This window comes from Phalangium opilio, unplaced genomic scaffold (genome assembly GCF_054372755.1).
Source record: "Phalangium opilio isolate 3A_F unplaced genomic scaffold, DU_Popi_V2 ptg000105l_1, whole genome shotgun sequence".
NCBI lineage: Eukaryota > Metazoa > Arthropoda > Arachnida > Opiliones > Phalangiidae > Phalangium > Phalangium opilio.
This window is the reverse complement of record NW_028324207.1, coordinates 1085750-1102099: the sequence shown is the minus strand read 5'-3', so window position 1 is coordinate 1102099 and position 16350 is coordinate 1085750. Positions and strand designations below refer to the sequence as shown.

General features: G+C 35.7%; 1 protein-coding gene and 1 non-coding gene across 5 annotated transcripts in view; one reads left to right on the top strand and one right to left on the bottom strand.

Annotated features, from left to right (window-relative positions):
• Positions 1-16350, top strand: part of LOC149625137 (zinc finger MIZ domain-containing protein 1-like) — an 84293-nt gene that overhangs the window by 57175 nt on the left and 10768 nt on the right. For 3 of the 4 annotated variants that reach the window (XM_089851924.1, XM_089851923.1, XM_089851926.1), the window contains one exon: positions 14287-14610. In XM_089851924.1, coding sequence (XP_089708050.1) covers positions 14287-14610 — 324 coding nt within the window. Of the gene's footprint in view, positions 1-12904; positions 13465-14286; positions 14611-16350 lie in introns of those variants that run through there. The other variant, XM_089851927.1, reaches the window with a different exon arrangement.
• Positions 11800-11872, bottom strand: TRNAV-UAC (transfer RNA valine (anticodon UAC)). The gene has a single exon. It is a non-coding gene; the product is annotated as a tRNA-Val (tRNA).

Genomic DNA, 16350 nt, shown 5'->3' with positions numbered 1-16350 from the left:
TGTTTTAATGGATTTATTTGTATTGTAAATTGAGAATGTTAGGAACATGTGTAGTGGGATTCTACTGTAATGTAGTGCTATTATACTACAATCTTGGTTTTTTTTTTCTACTATTAGGGGCAATGTTAGAATGAAAATATTGATAAAACGTTTCAAGATTAGTTTACAAGTAATCAAAATGGCAGTAAATTAGGATTGTACTTTAATGTAGTTGGATTCTGCCGTAATGTAGTAGGTTTCTACTATTAGGGGCAATGTTAGAATCAAAATATTGATAAAACGTTTCAAGGTTAGTTGTTTCAAGATTAGTTAGTTAACGAGATATCGAAATGTCAGTAAAGTGGAATTGTACTTTAATATAGTTGGATTCTGCCGTAATGTAGTAGGTTTCTACCGTAATGTAGTTAGTTTCTACTGTAATGTAGTTAGTTTCTACTGTAATGTAGTTGATTTCTACTGTAATCTAGGGTTTCCTCCAAAATGTAGTAGGTTTTCTCCGAAGTGTAGTAGGTTCCTACCTTAATGCAGTAGGCTTCTTCCTAAGTGTAGTAGGTTTCCTCCTAAATGTACTACTTTCTACTCCTATGCAGTACTTTTCTACCGTTATGCAGTAGGTTTCTACCGTTATGCAGTAGGTTTCTACCGTTATGCAGTAGGTTTCTACCGTTATGCAGTAGGTTTTTACCGTAATGTAGTAGGTTTCTACCGTTATGCAGTAGGTTTCTTCCGAAATGTAGTAGGTTTCTTCTGTAATGTTTTCTACTATTACTAGCAAAACTGATAACGAATTTTCAGTTACAAATTCTATAAACTAGTGAAATCAAGCTTTGAATATTAAAATTCGCGCATATGCAATATTTGCAGTGTCATGCCACTGATGTCATCCTGATGATGAAGTCAGTGAAATTAGAAACCAATCGGAACTCGTCAATGTCCCGAGGTATTCACCCTACCCTTAATTTTCTTTTCCTTTATAATAGATATTGTTTACAAGCTTGTAGCTATTTAACATATTTTACCTTATTATACACTTACAAAATAAATATCTATTTCAAGGGGGTAGACACTATATTTATCCTTCCTTACATAATAGTAAAGATTTCTTCGAGGGGTGAAACACTGGAACAAAAATCAATAAAATATTCTCTCTTTCTCTCTCTCTCTCTCTGACCGGGCTTTTTCTAAAAACCTTCGGAGAAGATCAGAAAGGGACCCGAAAAAAAAGTATGGTATTTGCAGCGACAGCTTAAGTTAACAGCATATTTTTACTCTTACGTAGTATAATACTTGTATTTAAGGCTTTCGTCAGGTTAAGTTGGTAGCGTTTACCAATCCAAACAGCGAGATGCCTTTTTTTTTCTTCCCCCTCCCCGAGTAGCGTCACTTTCACTTGACAATGAAGGAAAGGCCTGACTTCTTTTTTTTTACAAACAGAAGGCCGTAATTAGATGTCAACTCTCACTGGCACATTTGAGATAGTATCCGAGGGGTTGGATACTACAGGGGTCAGGGAAGTTACAATAAATATGTTTTAAAACAAAGAGTTGACTTAATATTGTTAACATTTGTTGATAACCAACTTTTGACCTAAAAATAATTAGTGAATATCAAATACTTGAAGAAAATTTGAATATGAAACATACGTTTGTACAATTTTAGGCTTATTACACACTTACCATAAGTTTATAACAAATATTTCCCTATAAGTTCGACGTACTGCAAATTAAATTTGTTTATAGCAACACTTGTTAAACTAAACTACAAAACCCCCTTCAATATTCTACACATAACCATAACTTCTAATTATGAATTTCAGATCACAGCTATTAGTAGCGATGCATTTTGAAGCTAGGCTAGCTGTAGTGCAGTGTAAAATACAGAGTCTTACATCACACTAAGGGGCTAGCAAGCAAGCAAGCTGCAAGCTGCATTTCCACGCTAGGTTCTCTTTAGGCTGTCCGGTTTTCGTTTTAGGAGGGGTAAGATGGCGTTAGGGGGGGGGTACGTTTTGTCGCGGGGTGAAAGAGCTATTTCCCACGAGAATTCCCTCCGCGAGAGAGCGCTGCGCTGACTGCCTTCAACAACACCCCGCATCCCCCCCCATCTCGCCCCTTACTGGTGTTGTTGATTCACTGCTATGCCTTACTGAGCGCTTTCTGGTGATCATCCCCCCTTCCCTCTGGTAAAAGAGACAGAAGCACAAGCAGAAGCATCTCTTTTTGAACCCCCCCCCCCCTCCCCTCCATTCGATGTACCACCAAAAGTCACTCACTCTCACTCTAGACGTGATATGTTATGTTGAAATACCAACTAACTATTCATATCTTTTTTTGACTAATTTTTATTTTCAATAATAGCACTTAATGTTATTACTTATTGAGATTGATACGGAATAAGGCAGGGGATGCCATTATATCGTGTTGATTCATGAGAAATTTGTACGTAGCACTTGGAAATTGTTTCAAAAATGTGGCTTTTATAAAACATTTTTTAGGTTGATTAAAAAAATTAAACTTTTCACATATTCAAAATATTCCATTGGTTAAAAATAACCTAAATTTTAACGTAAAATTCTTGATTTATTAAAAACAAGCTAAATGTTTAACGTAAAATTCTTGATTTATTAAAAACAAGCTAAAAATTTAACGTAAAATTCTTGATTTATTAAAAACAAGCTAAAAATTTAACGTAAAATTCTTGATTTATTAAAAACAAGCAAAATTTTTAACGTAAAATTCTTGATTTATTAAAAACAAGCAAAATTTTTAACGTAAAATTCTTGATTTATTAAAAACAAGCAAAATTTTTAACGTAAAATTCTTGATTTATTAAAAACAAGCTAAAAATTTAACGTAAAATTCTTGATTTATTAAAAACAAGTTAAATTTTTATCGTAAAATTCTTCATTTATTAAAAAATAAGGTAAAATTTTTTATTGATTTAAAAACAAGCTAACAATTTCAACGTAAAAAATTTTAATCAATGAAGAACAACGAAAAATTTAAACGTAAAATTCTCTATTGATTAAAATACAAACAAAAATTTATTTAGCTTCCAATTCGCAAATTAACTAAATAATTTTTTTTTGTTTAAAGATTTAATAAAAACATTTCATTCTGGTAAATTTTACGTCGTTCAAAATTGACTCGCAGTGATATTTGAACGTTACAAAAGAAATGTATAAAATAGGTTTGGGTGCAGCAGAGATAGCCCCGGCGGCGGCGGCGGCCCAATGTTTAAGAAATACACAGGAAGAAGGGGGGGGGGGAGTTAGAATGGCGGAAGTGGGGCAATTCCCCCACCATCATCCCCTCTCTTGTGGGGCCGCGGAAGTCAGGGGGTCAAATAGAAAAGAAACAACATATCATACAGTTTAGTCTCCAAGGTTTATACTATAAAGGTCCAATGACACGAGATAAAGATTCCTCAATCATTTATATACAAATTGTCTTTCATTGTCTGATACTATCCCTTTAAAAGAGGGGCTCCCATGGCTTGCGTAACCTCAATTTAAAGGTCCCACGAAAATAGGGGTGCCTCTTCAAGAGGGGGGAAATCCGTTGTAAATCTTAAATTGTCAAGAATAAATACCGCATAGCTCATTTTAAAATATTTATAATGCAATTTTTATCTATTTTTTTTTCTTATATGATTGTGTTCGACTTAAATGGGATTGTTATGGGCTTATGAGTTCTTTATACGATATACTAATAGCCAAGGTTGTAAAGCTACTTGTACGGAATGTTTTGATTGGGCGCCATTTTTAAAAGATGGCGGAATTTATATTTAAACGATATAGACCGTTTGTAGGACTATAAATAGCGAATTTTATTTTGAAATCTGAATCATTTTTCACATTCGATAACTTTATTTTTTAAGGTCAGCTTTGAGTTCAGATTTGTACGGTTTTGGGGTTTTTGAAAAGAAGGCTAATAGTCAGTCGACTTCAAGGGGCCGCCGGACCCCACACCGTTCAAATCTTTAACCGTACTTGAGGTCGGACAATTTCCAAATTTATGCACCATGTCAATAAGATGACATATTCGTGGTCCGAGTGTCATAACTCTGGTGGTGTTTTAGAGTATATATTAAAATATTTTTAAGAAATGATAGCCCAAATTGTCCTGTATCAAACGGTGCCAATAACGTGGTCCTACCTAACTTAATCCGTCTTCGAGCTAATAGCATTTAATAAAGAAAACAAATTGACAATCAGGTTAATAAAAATATACCAACATTATGTCGCTATAACTCATGTGTTTTCCACTATATCCAAAAATCTCTTTAGAGTATAATAGCCCAAATTGTTCTGTACCCAACGACACCAAAAACTCGGTCCTACCTCCATCCGTCTTCGAGTTAATAAAATTTTAAAAACAATTGACACCCAGGTTAGTTAATAAAATAGATCAAAATTATGTTGCTATAACTCTTGTATTTTCCACTATATCTAAAAATCTCTTTAGGGTATAATAGCCCAAATTGTTCTGTACCCAACGACACCAAAAACACGCCCCTATCTCCATCCGTCTTCGAGAAAATAACATTTAAAAACAATTGACACCCATCAGGTTAGTTAATAAAATAGACCAAGATTATGTTGCTATAACTCTTGTATTTTCGACCATATCTAAAAAATCTCTTTAGGGTATAATAGCCCAAATTGTTCTGTACCCAACGACACCAAAAACACGCCCCTATCTCCATCCGTCTTCGAGAAAATAACATTTAAAAACAATTGAAACCCAGGTTAGTTAATAAAATAGACCAAGATTATGTTGCTATAACTCTTGTGTTTTCCACTATATCTAAAAATCTCTTTAGGGTATAATACCCCAAATTGTTCTGTACCCAACGACGCCAAAAACACGCCCCTACCTCGATCCGTTTCCGAGATATCACACTTTGAATAAAAAAACACAATACTGTATATTTGACCCACCCCATGGGTGTTAAATATCCGACCCCTATAATAAGCTAATATACCCTTTTACTCGAATATATTTTGAAAACGACAGAAAAACATTCGACTCGCGCGATGCATGCATGCTCCGTCGTGTTTACTTCTTGGGGTCCTTCTTTGGCTAGACTCGAATTTTCTATTATAGAACTGAGGGGAAGATGGGGAATGGGGGGTTTGTAACAGGGAGAATAGTTGGTATTTCTATTCTATAGTATCGTCTGGTATTTTTCTTACCACCGAAATATTTTTCGTCGGTCGGTCTGGTCTACCCTGGTCTTGTCCGTCCATATTGGAGCCGGGTTTGACCCACCCGATTTCCTATCCCGCATTTCTGTAGATTACAAATCAACCTATCCCATAGAGTCCGTCCCCCGGCATGCTTTTTAAAGGTCAAATCTCATATCGTGACCTTTAGTTCAGTTCGATTAAGATTTGCATGGCGGACTTTTCTGTAACATAATATTCACGTTATATTTATTCTACAGGGGTCTATATCGTTACTAAAGTATTTTAATTACCTTTGATTAAATTTTATTAGGGTCCTTTCTCCCCACTCCATCAAGGTTCGTAATCCTGGAAAACCTGGAAATGTCAGGGAAATAAATTGTTGGCTAAAAATTCAGGGAAATATTTACATTATATTTATTCTACAGGGGTCTATATCATTACTAAAGTATTTTTAATTATCCTTGATTAAATTTTATTAGGGCCCTTTCCCCACTTCATCAATGTTCGTAATCCTGGAAAACCTGGAAATGTCAGGGAAATAAATTGTTGACTAAAATTTCAGGGAAATTTGTGAGGTTTGAGTAAGTTTGCAACTGTTGACTTTGACGTAACTAAAATTAAGCAATCTGGATTCAGGATTCCCTGAAAATATCAGGGAAATATATTGTTGACTAAAAACTCGGGGAAATGAATTTTTAAGTAAATTTCAGGGAAATTTGTGAGGCTTGAGTAAGTCTGCAATTAACTAAAGGGGTTGCTGTAGCTAAAAATAACAAATCTCGTAGTTACTAGGTTGGTTGCCTTGCACCTGGAAATATATGAGAAAAACCTGGAAAGTCAGGGAAATCGGTTTTCAAAAGTAGTTGCATAAACCCACTCCATACATAATTATCCTTGATTATCGCAGTGAAATTAAAACATTATTTAAAACAGCATCTAATACCATAAATATTTCAAATTGGAATCATGTATCCATTAACATTATTAAAAATGTTACGAGCATGGGAAGTAGGAACTGTTATTCATTCCTGCTTTTTTTAAATAAATACGTTCCTGAAGGCTGACGCTATTGTACTCTATAAGAAAAAAAATTGTAACGAATCAATTAATCCTAATACATCTTTCTCTATTTCATCAATAAATGGGATGTTTTATTGTATTATTATATTGACTAGTGTGATACTTGTCCTTTGAGGAAAGTTGTTTCTTAACCTATCTATTGTAGTGGCGGTAGCGATGCCCGCCCGCTGACCTCAGGAAGCGAGCGAAGAGAGAGAGAGAGAGAGAGAGAGGGCTCTGTGATATTTGATGATTACTGGGGAGGCCATTCAATCCAAGATTCGTTCTGCTGCTTGCAGCGCCAACATTTCTATCTATTCAATTTCGCCGGGTGAAAAATATCCTGTTGAATTGTTTGTATACACATACCACTGCGGAGTGATACCTAATGTAATTTCTAACCCCCCCCTCACCCTTATATTGTCTTAAGTTTCATAGAAAAATAGAACATATTTACGCAAAAGGTCATAAAAGGTCATGAGCTTTTTACAAAATCCGATATATAAAAACAAAAACAATTTGAAAGGTTTGCTACAAACATAAGTTTATAAGATGTGTGAAACATAAGTTTGTCATTGGTTACAAACTCAAGCTTGTCATGAAGTGAAAGAGGTAGGTCATAGATTCAGGGTAAAGCGACGCCTGGTGAGGTGCTGTCAAAGGCTTAGTACAAAAGTTCATGAGCTTTTTAGACCGATATATAAAAACAAAAACACAATTTGAAAGGTTTGCTACAAACATAAGTTCATAAGATATGTGAAACAAAAGTTTGTCATTGGTTACAAACTGGAGCTTGTTATGAAGTGACGTAGTTGAAATGTCATACGTTCTCGTAAAGCGACGCCTGGTGAGGCGCTGTTAAAGGCTTAGTACAGACTAAATAGGAAGGTGGAAGTCCTGCAAAATTAACCACCGAGTGTAGTCAATAGATAGTTTTCACACATGGAGGATTCATACCATTTACACCAGGAGGTCGGGCTATCTGGAGGACAAAAGCAGACGGGTTTTTGTCCTCCAGATAGCCCGACCTCCTGGTGTAAATGGTACGAATTCTCCATGTGTGAAAACTATCTATTGTAGTTCTCGAACTAGCTCGAGCTGTAAGTCTCTACCATTACGAAGTATAGGAAGTGTTATACTTATTATGGAAAATATCTTATAAATTTATGCTATAAATCAAAAATACTGTTAAACAAATTTGGGCAAGTGTCCAGTTTTTTGTTTTTCTAAATGCTAGAAAACTTGAGGGAGGTAATCCTCCCTCGCCTCTAGCGGTCAACCACCTCAAATAATCCCCAATTGTTACCTACGTACCTCCGTAATACCAGGAGTTCATAATAAGGGGGGTTATTATGAACTCCAAGGTAATACACAAATATGTACATACACTCTTGTTACAACCACTTTCATTTGATGTACAGGGTGTTTCTGATAAGTCTGCCATCTCCGTAAGTAAATGTTGTAGACCCCTTGATGTTCTTTCAACTCAGCTTGACCCAAAGAACATAAACACCCTTTAATTTATGGCACTGCAGACTTATCAGAAACACCCTGTTTAATTTTAAACACGTTTGTTCGATGGCTTACCATATTTCATATAAGTTTAATATTAAGAAGTGATATCTAGTTTATTAGGGAGAAGATATAAGATGCCTAAGTATTCGCTCGCCATAGTCCCAGTCCCCATTTCAAAATACAAGGGGGAGGGGACGTAAAAGGAGGCCGGGCTATTTCACTGCCTCTCCTCAGTCGGAAAATACGTAATTTTCGTCATTGGCGTCGCGCTGACGTGAGTTTTCAAGAACCAATGAGATGCTGGTTGTAACTTAGAGGCGAGGATAAACTCCGGACCTACTATACGTTTGGACTGGAGATAAAGCTGGAAATGTAGCTAATTTATACCTTCTCCCTAATAAACTAGATATCACTTCTTGATTTAATATTAAGAAGAAAAAAAAACTTTAAAACTATGACTAGAAAGTGAAAATTTACACCGAAAACATTCTCTATGTAAAGATTTCTTAAGTATCGTTGGAGACATTCTAACAAGTATTTTGTAGAGAGGGGGGAGGGGGGGCGAGGTCTGCGTTAAGCCTAACCCTGTATAGTGTTGACTAATCGAGGGCAAACGAAGGGAACTTGGAAGCCTTGAAAAAGGCCGGGCCAACTAGGGTATAAACTCAATCTTTATTTTATTTTTTTTATATTTTGTTATTTGGTGTCCTGGTGGTATCAAATCCCAAGGTCACTACACTCCGCTTTATAGCTTGAAGACAATAGGAGCTTGTGTTTCGCCTGGAATATAATATCATGTGACTTTTCGACCCATATCATAAGTTAATAATAAGATTAAGTTGTAAGTTCGACATTGTTTTATTTTTTAACGATCTTTGAAAATATTTTAAAGATTTATTAACCAAGGCCTAATTTTTGAAATTGGAGAGTTTTTAATTATGAAATTTGAGACATGCAAATATTGTGTGTTCATCGCGCTTGTACTTGCGTGTGCAAAGTTTCAAATTCATCGAATTACGCTGAGTAGATGTTAAAAATGAGCTGGCTAACAAGTACTTGTCACGTGACTTACTTTCCAAAGCGCGCGCAATTTAAAAAATAATTCAAAATGAAAGGCTTATTGCAACAAAACGCGCGAAAATTATTTTAAAATTGAAACAAGGCTTAACAGGGCATGTTCTTGGGGGTTATCTCCCCCCTCCCCCACCCATAATCCCTCGCGATGATGTCATATTACGTGTTTTTGTTAGCATTATAGTGAAAATAGCCCTAAAAAGGCAACAAACCAGCAATCAATTCATTCAAAAATCACAATGAAACGACACTGTAAATTTCCTATATAGTTTTTTTTGAGGACATTATGAAACAATATTGTAAACCGTGACCTATATTTTCTATAAGTTTTTGGGTACATAAAGAAAAACAGGTCGGTGTATATCTACAAATTCTATATTTTCATAAAAACCAACCCTCTTGGAGATTATTAAATAAGCAGTGTTAGTTCATTATTATTTATTTTTTTATTTTATATAAATATGGCTAGAGGAAATTATTGCCCCAGTGCAGTGTTACCAGTCGTCTAAGTTAGATAAGTACTGATTCAAACTGAACTACTAGCCTCTGGCAATGCTGGGAAAACTCCTTAGTAAACCGAAAACTATGAAGTTAAATTTCGATTTGTTATCTCCAAGGGTATAATATGGCAAGGTATGGTTACGCCAACTGATTTTAATACGCGTACATCGTAAGTCCAATTCGAAATATTGGGAATCGAGTTTTGTTACGTCATTGCCGAGGCCGGGATTTTCGACGAATGACATTTAAGCGTTTGTGGTTTTTGAGGTTAAATTGTGTTAAGCCTAAAAACTCTGCCTAATCCGTGTGTGTACGGTTTTCAACGGCAACTCTTTTTCTCTTCATAGATATGCATTGCCTGTTATACACTAGCGCCTCTCAACGATCCCAGGAACACTTTCGGTTTTTTTTTTTTTTAAATTATAGCAAAGGGAAAGTGTCAGCGAGTGTCAGTACCATCCGCGGGGTTACGTGATTGAGTCCCAGGGATCCCACCGGTCCTATAATTCCTATATTTTTGAACCTGTCCAATATTATCCTATAATTTCATGAAAGGTCCTATAATATCCTATATTTTTGACTTGGTCGAAGTTTTCGTACATTTTAACACGAAATTTATCAATTTAGCTCTTTTATCGAGATCATGTATGATCAGACACCGAAATTATTATATATGATCAACATTTTTAGTCCTTTATTTTCCTATAAAAACACTTTTTCTCCAATAAAATCCTATAATTCTGGAAAAACATTCCTATTTTTCCTATAAGGAATTTTAAATTTTTGGCTGGGCTCCCTGTGATTGTTATTTACACCAAATTGAAGCTCTCAGCGCATTTAATAATAATATTGCATTTTTAATTACGATGCTAATTAAATCAATTTAAAATTATATAAAAACGTCTTGGTTTGGACCAAGGCCGAAAAAACAAACGATATGTGTGAGGTTTATCAATTGACTGAAGTTTCAGATATTGAAATTTTTTCTAGTTATTTTTATACACTCAATCCTTAATCAATATTTAATTCAATCAACTGATTTTACTGTTAATCGACCTAGTCCCTCTAAATTAATTGAAAAAATTACATATCTACGCTTTTTCAAGAACAATTACATTTTCCGAAAACATTCTATCGTGAAATTAATTTATCATGTTGAGGATACAGTATTGAATATTTGAAATGTTCTACTGGATGTCTAAAACAAGCAAGCGAACTTGGCATAACTCGGATGGAAAATGTAAATATTTGATCGTGGATGCCAAACAAGGGTGTTGCGCGAATTTATACATTTAATTTCGTAAATCGAAATGCTACATTTCTATTGTCGCCTCTTTGATGGTAAAGTTGCACTGGAACTTCCTTTTCCGTACTTAAGAATTTCTTGGTCATAACTCAGTCTATGGTAATATTGGCTGAGTGTGTTGCGACGGCTCAGATGACCCATACACTGAAACCACTGGTGATTATAAAATGCCATATATTGGGAAAATAGAGGAAGGGAGGGGGTGTCGGAGTTAGATGTGACCTTCTTGGCATAACTAGTAATGAATGATTTGTTTAACCATATTATTTCCGCGGGAAATGAATATAACAAGTCTGAGAAGTATTTCTGTTTATGTGATCTTTACCCTTTACCACACAGGATAAACTTTGTTGCTTTGTCTTAAGTAGACGACATTCACTCTAAACGACAGTCTTATCAACAACTTAAAACAGATTTAAACTTCTTTTGGTGCAAACTTGAAAATTTGTCAAGCCAGCAACAATTAAAACTATATCGGTCAAAATGCTCACAAGTTAGTGAGTATCGACACGAAATCCCTTCAAAATGATTAATTTCATGATAAAATGTTTTCGGAAAATGTAATTGTTCTTGAAAAAGCGTAGATATGTAATTTTTTCAATTAATTTAGAGGGACTAGGTCGATTAACAGTAAAATCAGTTGATTGAATTAAATATTGATTAAGGATTGAGTGTATAAAAATAACTAGAAAAAATTTCAATATCTGAAACTTCAGTCAATTGATAAACCTCACACATATCGTTTGTTTTTTCGGCCTTGGTCCAAACCAAGACGTTTTTATATAATATCTGTCGCTTCAGTCTTAATGTAATTAAATTTTGAGTAATTATGTTTTCTTTACCGCTTATTATTATGTCCAATTACGATGGTCAAAACATGTATCTAGCAGGGCCCAAACGTTGCACCTTCCGCGTGTTAGGCGGACGAGATAACCACTACACTATACATACCTGGTAATACTGAGATTCCTAAGAGATCTAGCTTATTATTATGTCCAATCACGATGGTCAAACATGTATCTACCAGGGCTCGAACCCGGGACCTTCCACGTGTAAAGCGGACGTGATAACCACTACACAATGAATACTTGGTTATTCTGAGTTTTCGAAGAGATCTAGCTTATTATTGTGTCCAATAACGATAGTCAAGTCATGTATCTACCAGGGCTCGAACCTGGGACCTTCCGAGTGTAAAGCGGACGTGATAACCACTACACCATAGATACTTGGTTATTTTTCGAAGAGCTCTAGCATTATTATTATGTCCAATCACGATGGTCGAAACAAGTACTTCTGTAATTAACTAAAATTAACATACTTCGACTTAATTGTTTCTGATTAGACTAGCCGATCGCACACCCTGAATACTTAATTGTTAAATTAAGAGTATTCCGAAAAGTAACTTCGCTCTAGTTTCTCGGTTAGGGGTGGTTAAATATCACGAAAAACCCCATGTTAATCTCCATAGGAAAATTGGTAAAAGCATGTGAAGTTTGATTTAACGTTACAAAAGAGTATCAAGTCATATCTACAAGGGCCTACCGGCCCTGTAGAATTAGGCTTAACTAAAAGCACCAGTAACTTTCTTATTTATGGTCCGATTCGGTCGTTATTTATACGAAATTGAAGCTCTCAACACCCTCCGCGCTACAATGAATGCTAATCACGGAAGGGAATCACGCCGAAATACTCTTCGTGACACTTGACCTTTAACAACCCCTCCTCCCCCCAACCCGATCTCGTAAAACTGGAAAGCGTATATTATTTTTACAAGCTGGGAAAACCGAACCGCTTTTAACCGGTAGTCCGCGCGCGCACCCTATCGAAGCAAAAGGACACACAGTACGCGAAAAAAAAGGCCGTGTACCTATCAAGTGACGTCACATCCGCCTTTCGCCGCTAGGGGGAGTTGGTCTCATACCCAGAGAGAGGGAATAAACATAGAGAATAAAGGAGAGGAGTAGTATCTCTTATTAAAAGTTTTCATATTTATCATTTTCTAATAATAAACACATTTAACTATTACTATTTAGAAAAGTTTAAAGGGTGTTCTTTTTTTAGTCATTACCAACTTATGAGGATCGTTCTTAATAGATTTATGATAAAACCATACTCCATAAGTTTTTAAGACGCGTTCCGTTCCTTAAGTTTGACACTTCTGTTAATAATTCTCTTTGGATTTAGAGGAAAAAGGCGGGCGGGGAGGGGTGATGGCTAGAATAACCCTACGTAACTTTGAATGTACTCGTCTCGTCCTTCCCGGCCTCCTAGATGTGTTGTGTGTGAGGTTGCAGCTTTGTCAGCTTTAGGCTTAGGTCCCGCGCGTGCGTGTCTGGCGTCTATCTCTAAAATTCACGAGACGAGAAAAAGTCCGTCGCTTATTCGCTGTTAAACCTGAATCGCGGAAATGGCGGCCTTCGACGGTCACGCCTTCAAACCTTCCCGGCATTTCGCTTTGGATTCTCCCCGTGAACGGTTCCCCAAACTCTCGGAACCATCGCGATTAAACTCCCGAATTCACGTCGTCTGCTTCATTACAAAAATTGTGAAAATTCGGACGCGGCAAATTTGTGAATGTTAAACCCAAAAAAAAATTCTTTTAATTTTGTGATTGCGTGATACTAATTAATTGAAACAAAATGCTGTGAAATTAAATTAAATTACCAAATGGATTAATTTGATTATTATTATTTTTATAAATTGATTAAAAAGTGTTCAAAAGTTTCCATGGATTAATTTATAAGTGTGAACACGACCGCCAGAAAATATTATAAACTATGACGTCAGTCGCATATGCTTCCGTCAGTTTGCAATCTAGGTATGATGACAATTAACTTTAATTATGATTATTCTATAAGTATTTAAGTTAAGTACAGCATCGGGAAATATATGCGTTTGGAAAATAGCGGTGTATTATTTAGAGCGTGTTTTTTTGACACGTATTTAAACCCCGAGATCCAATTTTCCGTTGATGCTAAAAGTTTCCTATACCTTCCTATAGTTTTAAACCATGTACCTATATAAATGACGTTAATCCTTTAGTTTAATTAAGGAACTTTTACCTTGATTCGCAGCCAGATAAAAATTATTTAGTCACTCACTATATAATTGTTTACGAGTTGCAATTTAAATAAGATCCGTTTTATTGTACTTGGGTTACCACAGGTCATGGTACGAAGTCAGTAACATCAAAAATAGGCCTGAAAGGTCACGGAATAGCCAGGGAATTTAAAATTAGACGAAAACGGTCATGGAATAATCAGGGAGTTTAAAAATAGGACCAAAAATGGCAGGGAAATTGAGGGAATTTGATTTTAGCGGGAAAAATGGCTTGCTTTTAGGGTCTACCGATATTGCAATCATAGTTGAATAAGAGTGTTGCGGCAGAGTTGGACTTCTTACAAAAATATTTTTTTGAAACAGAATTACTTGACAAATTTATAAGTGTTGACTTGTTTATAACGCAATAATATTCTTAATTTATATATCACTCTTAACACTAGCCTAATAATTAATTAAACGAAGTAAATACATAGTTTAAAACCTTGACATAAAAATTAACTAGCAATTTGATGTTCTAAAAATTAAGTGACAATCCTAAATTAAATAAAAGTTTTTTTTTTGTATCTTTTATTTCTAGCGATTTCGGCGACTCTAACATGGTCGGTATGAATTGGCAAGGACCTCATTCGCAAGGGGGTGTACCCCACGGAGGGGGTCATCCAGGTGGGGGTCCGCCTCAACAGCAGTTATCCGTAGTTACCACAGTCTGGGGGGTGACCACCAGCACCCAAAGTGGACCTCATCCTCACAACGCTTTCGGACCTAATACGAATACCACCATGGCGGGAGGTACCCCTTACTCGCAGACGGCCAATCAACAAGGGGGATACCCCCCTGGAAAGGGTTATCCCAATGCAAACATGTCCAGCCGGCAACAGCAAGGTCAACCCGGGTATAATGGGTATGGACACCAACTTGTTTTTAGTTTTTTATTCTTATTTATCTTGCCGAGGTTTTCAAGCTTCAGTCTAGAGCATAAGATAATAGTTGCGGCCCTATAAGTTTAACTGATTAAAAAAAAACTTTGATGAGATTTATACCGCGATTCGCTTGACAGCTTAGTTTCATATATTTTTATTTGTCTACAATATCAAATTAGTGCTGTAGTTTTGTCTACAACATGTTTTGTGTTGTAATTTTGTCTACAGCATGAAATTGGTGCTGTAGTTTAGTCTACAGCATGAAATTGGTGCTGTAGTTTAGTTTACAGCATGAAATTGGTGCCGTAGTTTAGTTTACAGCATGAAATTGGTGCTGTAGTTTATTCTACAGCATGAAATTGGTGTTGTAGTTTATTCTACAGCATGAAATTGGTGCTGTAGTTTATTCTACAGCATGAAATTGGTGTTGTAGTTTATTCTACAGCATGAAATTGGTGCTGTAGTTTATTCTACAGCATGAAATTGGTGTTGTAGTTTATTCTACAGCATGAAATTGGTGCTGTAGTTTATTCTACAGCATGAAATTGGTGTTGTAGTTTATTCTACAGCATGAAATTGGTGCTGTAGTTTATTCTACAGCATGAAATTGGTGTTGTAGTTTATTCTACAGCATGAAATTGGTGCTGTAGTTTATTCTACAGCATGAAATTGGTGCTGTAGTTTATTCTACAGCATGAAATTGGTGTTGTAGTTTATTCTACAGCATGAAATTGGTGCTGTAGTTTATTCTACAGCATGAAATTGGTGTTGTAGTTTATTCTACAGCATGAAATTGGTGTTGTAGTTTATTCTACAGCATGAAATTGGTGTTGTAGTTTATTCTACAGCATGAAATTGGTGCTGTAGTTTATTCTACAGCATGAAATTGGTGTTGTAGTTTATTCTACAGCATGAAATTGGTGCTGTAGTTTATTCTACAGCATGAAATTGGTGTTGTAGTTTTGTCTACAGCGTGTAATTAGTGCTGTAGTTTATTCTACAGCATGAAATTGGTGTTGTAGTTTATTCTACAGCATGAAATTGGTGCTGTAGTTTATTCTACAGCATGAAATTGGTGTTGTAGTTTATTCTACAGCATGAAATTGGTGCTGTAGTTTATTCTACAGCATGAAATTGGTGTTGTAGTTTATTCTACAGCATGAAATTGGTGCTGTAGTTTTGTCTACAGCATGAAATTAGTGTTGTAGTTTTGTCTACAGCATGAAATTGGTGTTTTAGTTTTGTCTACAGCGTGCAATTAGTGCTGTAGTTTTGTCTTCAGCATGAAATTAGTGTTGTAGTTTTGTCTACAGCATGAAATTGGTGTTGTAGTTTTGTCTACAGCGTGCAATTAGTGCTGTAGTTTTGTCTACAGCGTGCAATTAGTGCTGTAGTTTTGTCTTCAGCATGAAATTAGTGCTGTAGTTTTGTTTACAGCATGAAATTAGTGCTGTAGTTTTGTCTACAGCGTGCAATTAGTGCTGTAGTTTTGTCTTCAGCATGAAATTAGTGCTGTAGTTTTGTTTACAGCATGAAATTAGTGCTGTAGTTTTGTTTACAGCATGAAATTAGTGCTGTAGTTTTGTTTACAGCATGAAATTAGTGCTGTAGTTTTGTTTACACATCAACTTGGTGCTGTAGTTTTGTCTACAAATAATTTAGCTCATATTTAATTACTAAAATTTCAAGGCCGCAACTGCGTAAATACTAGCGCAAGAAGA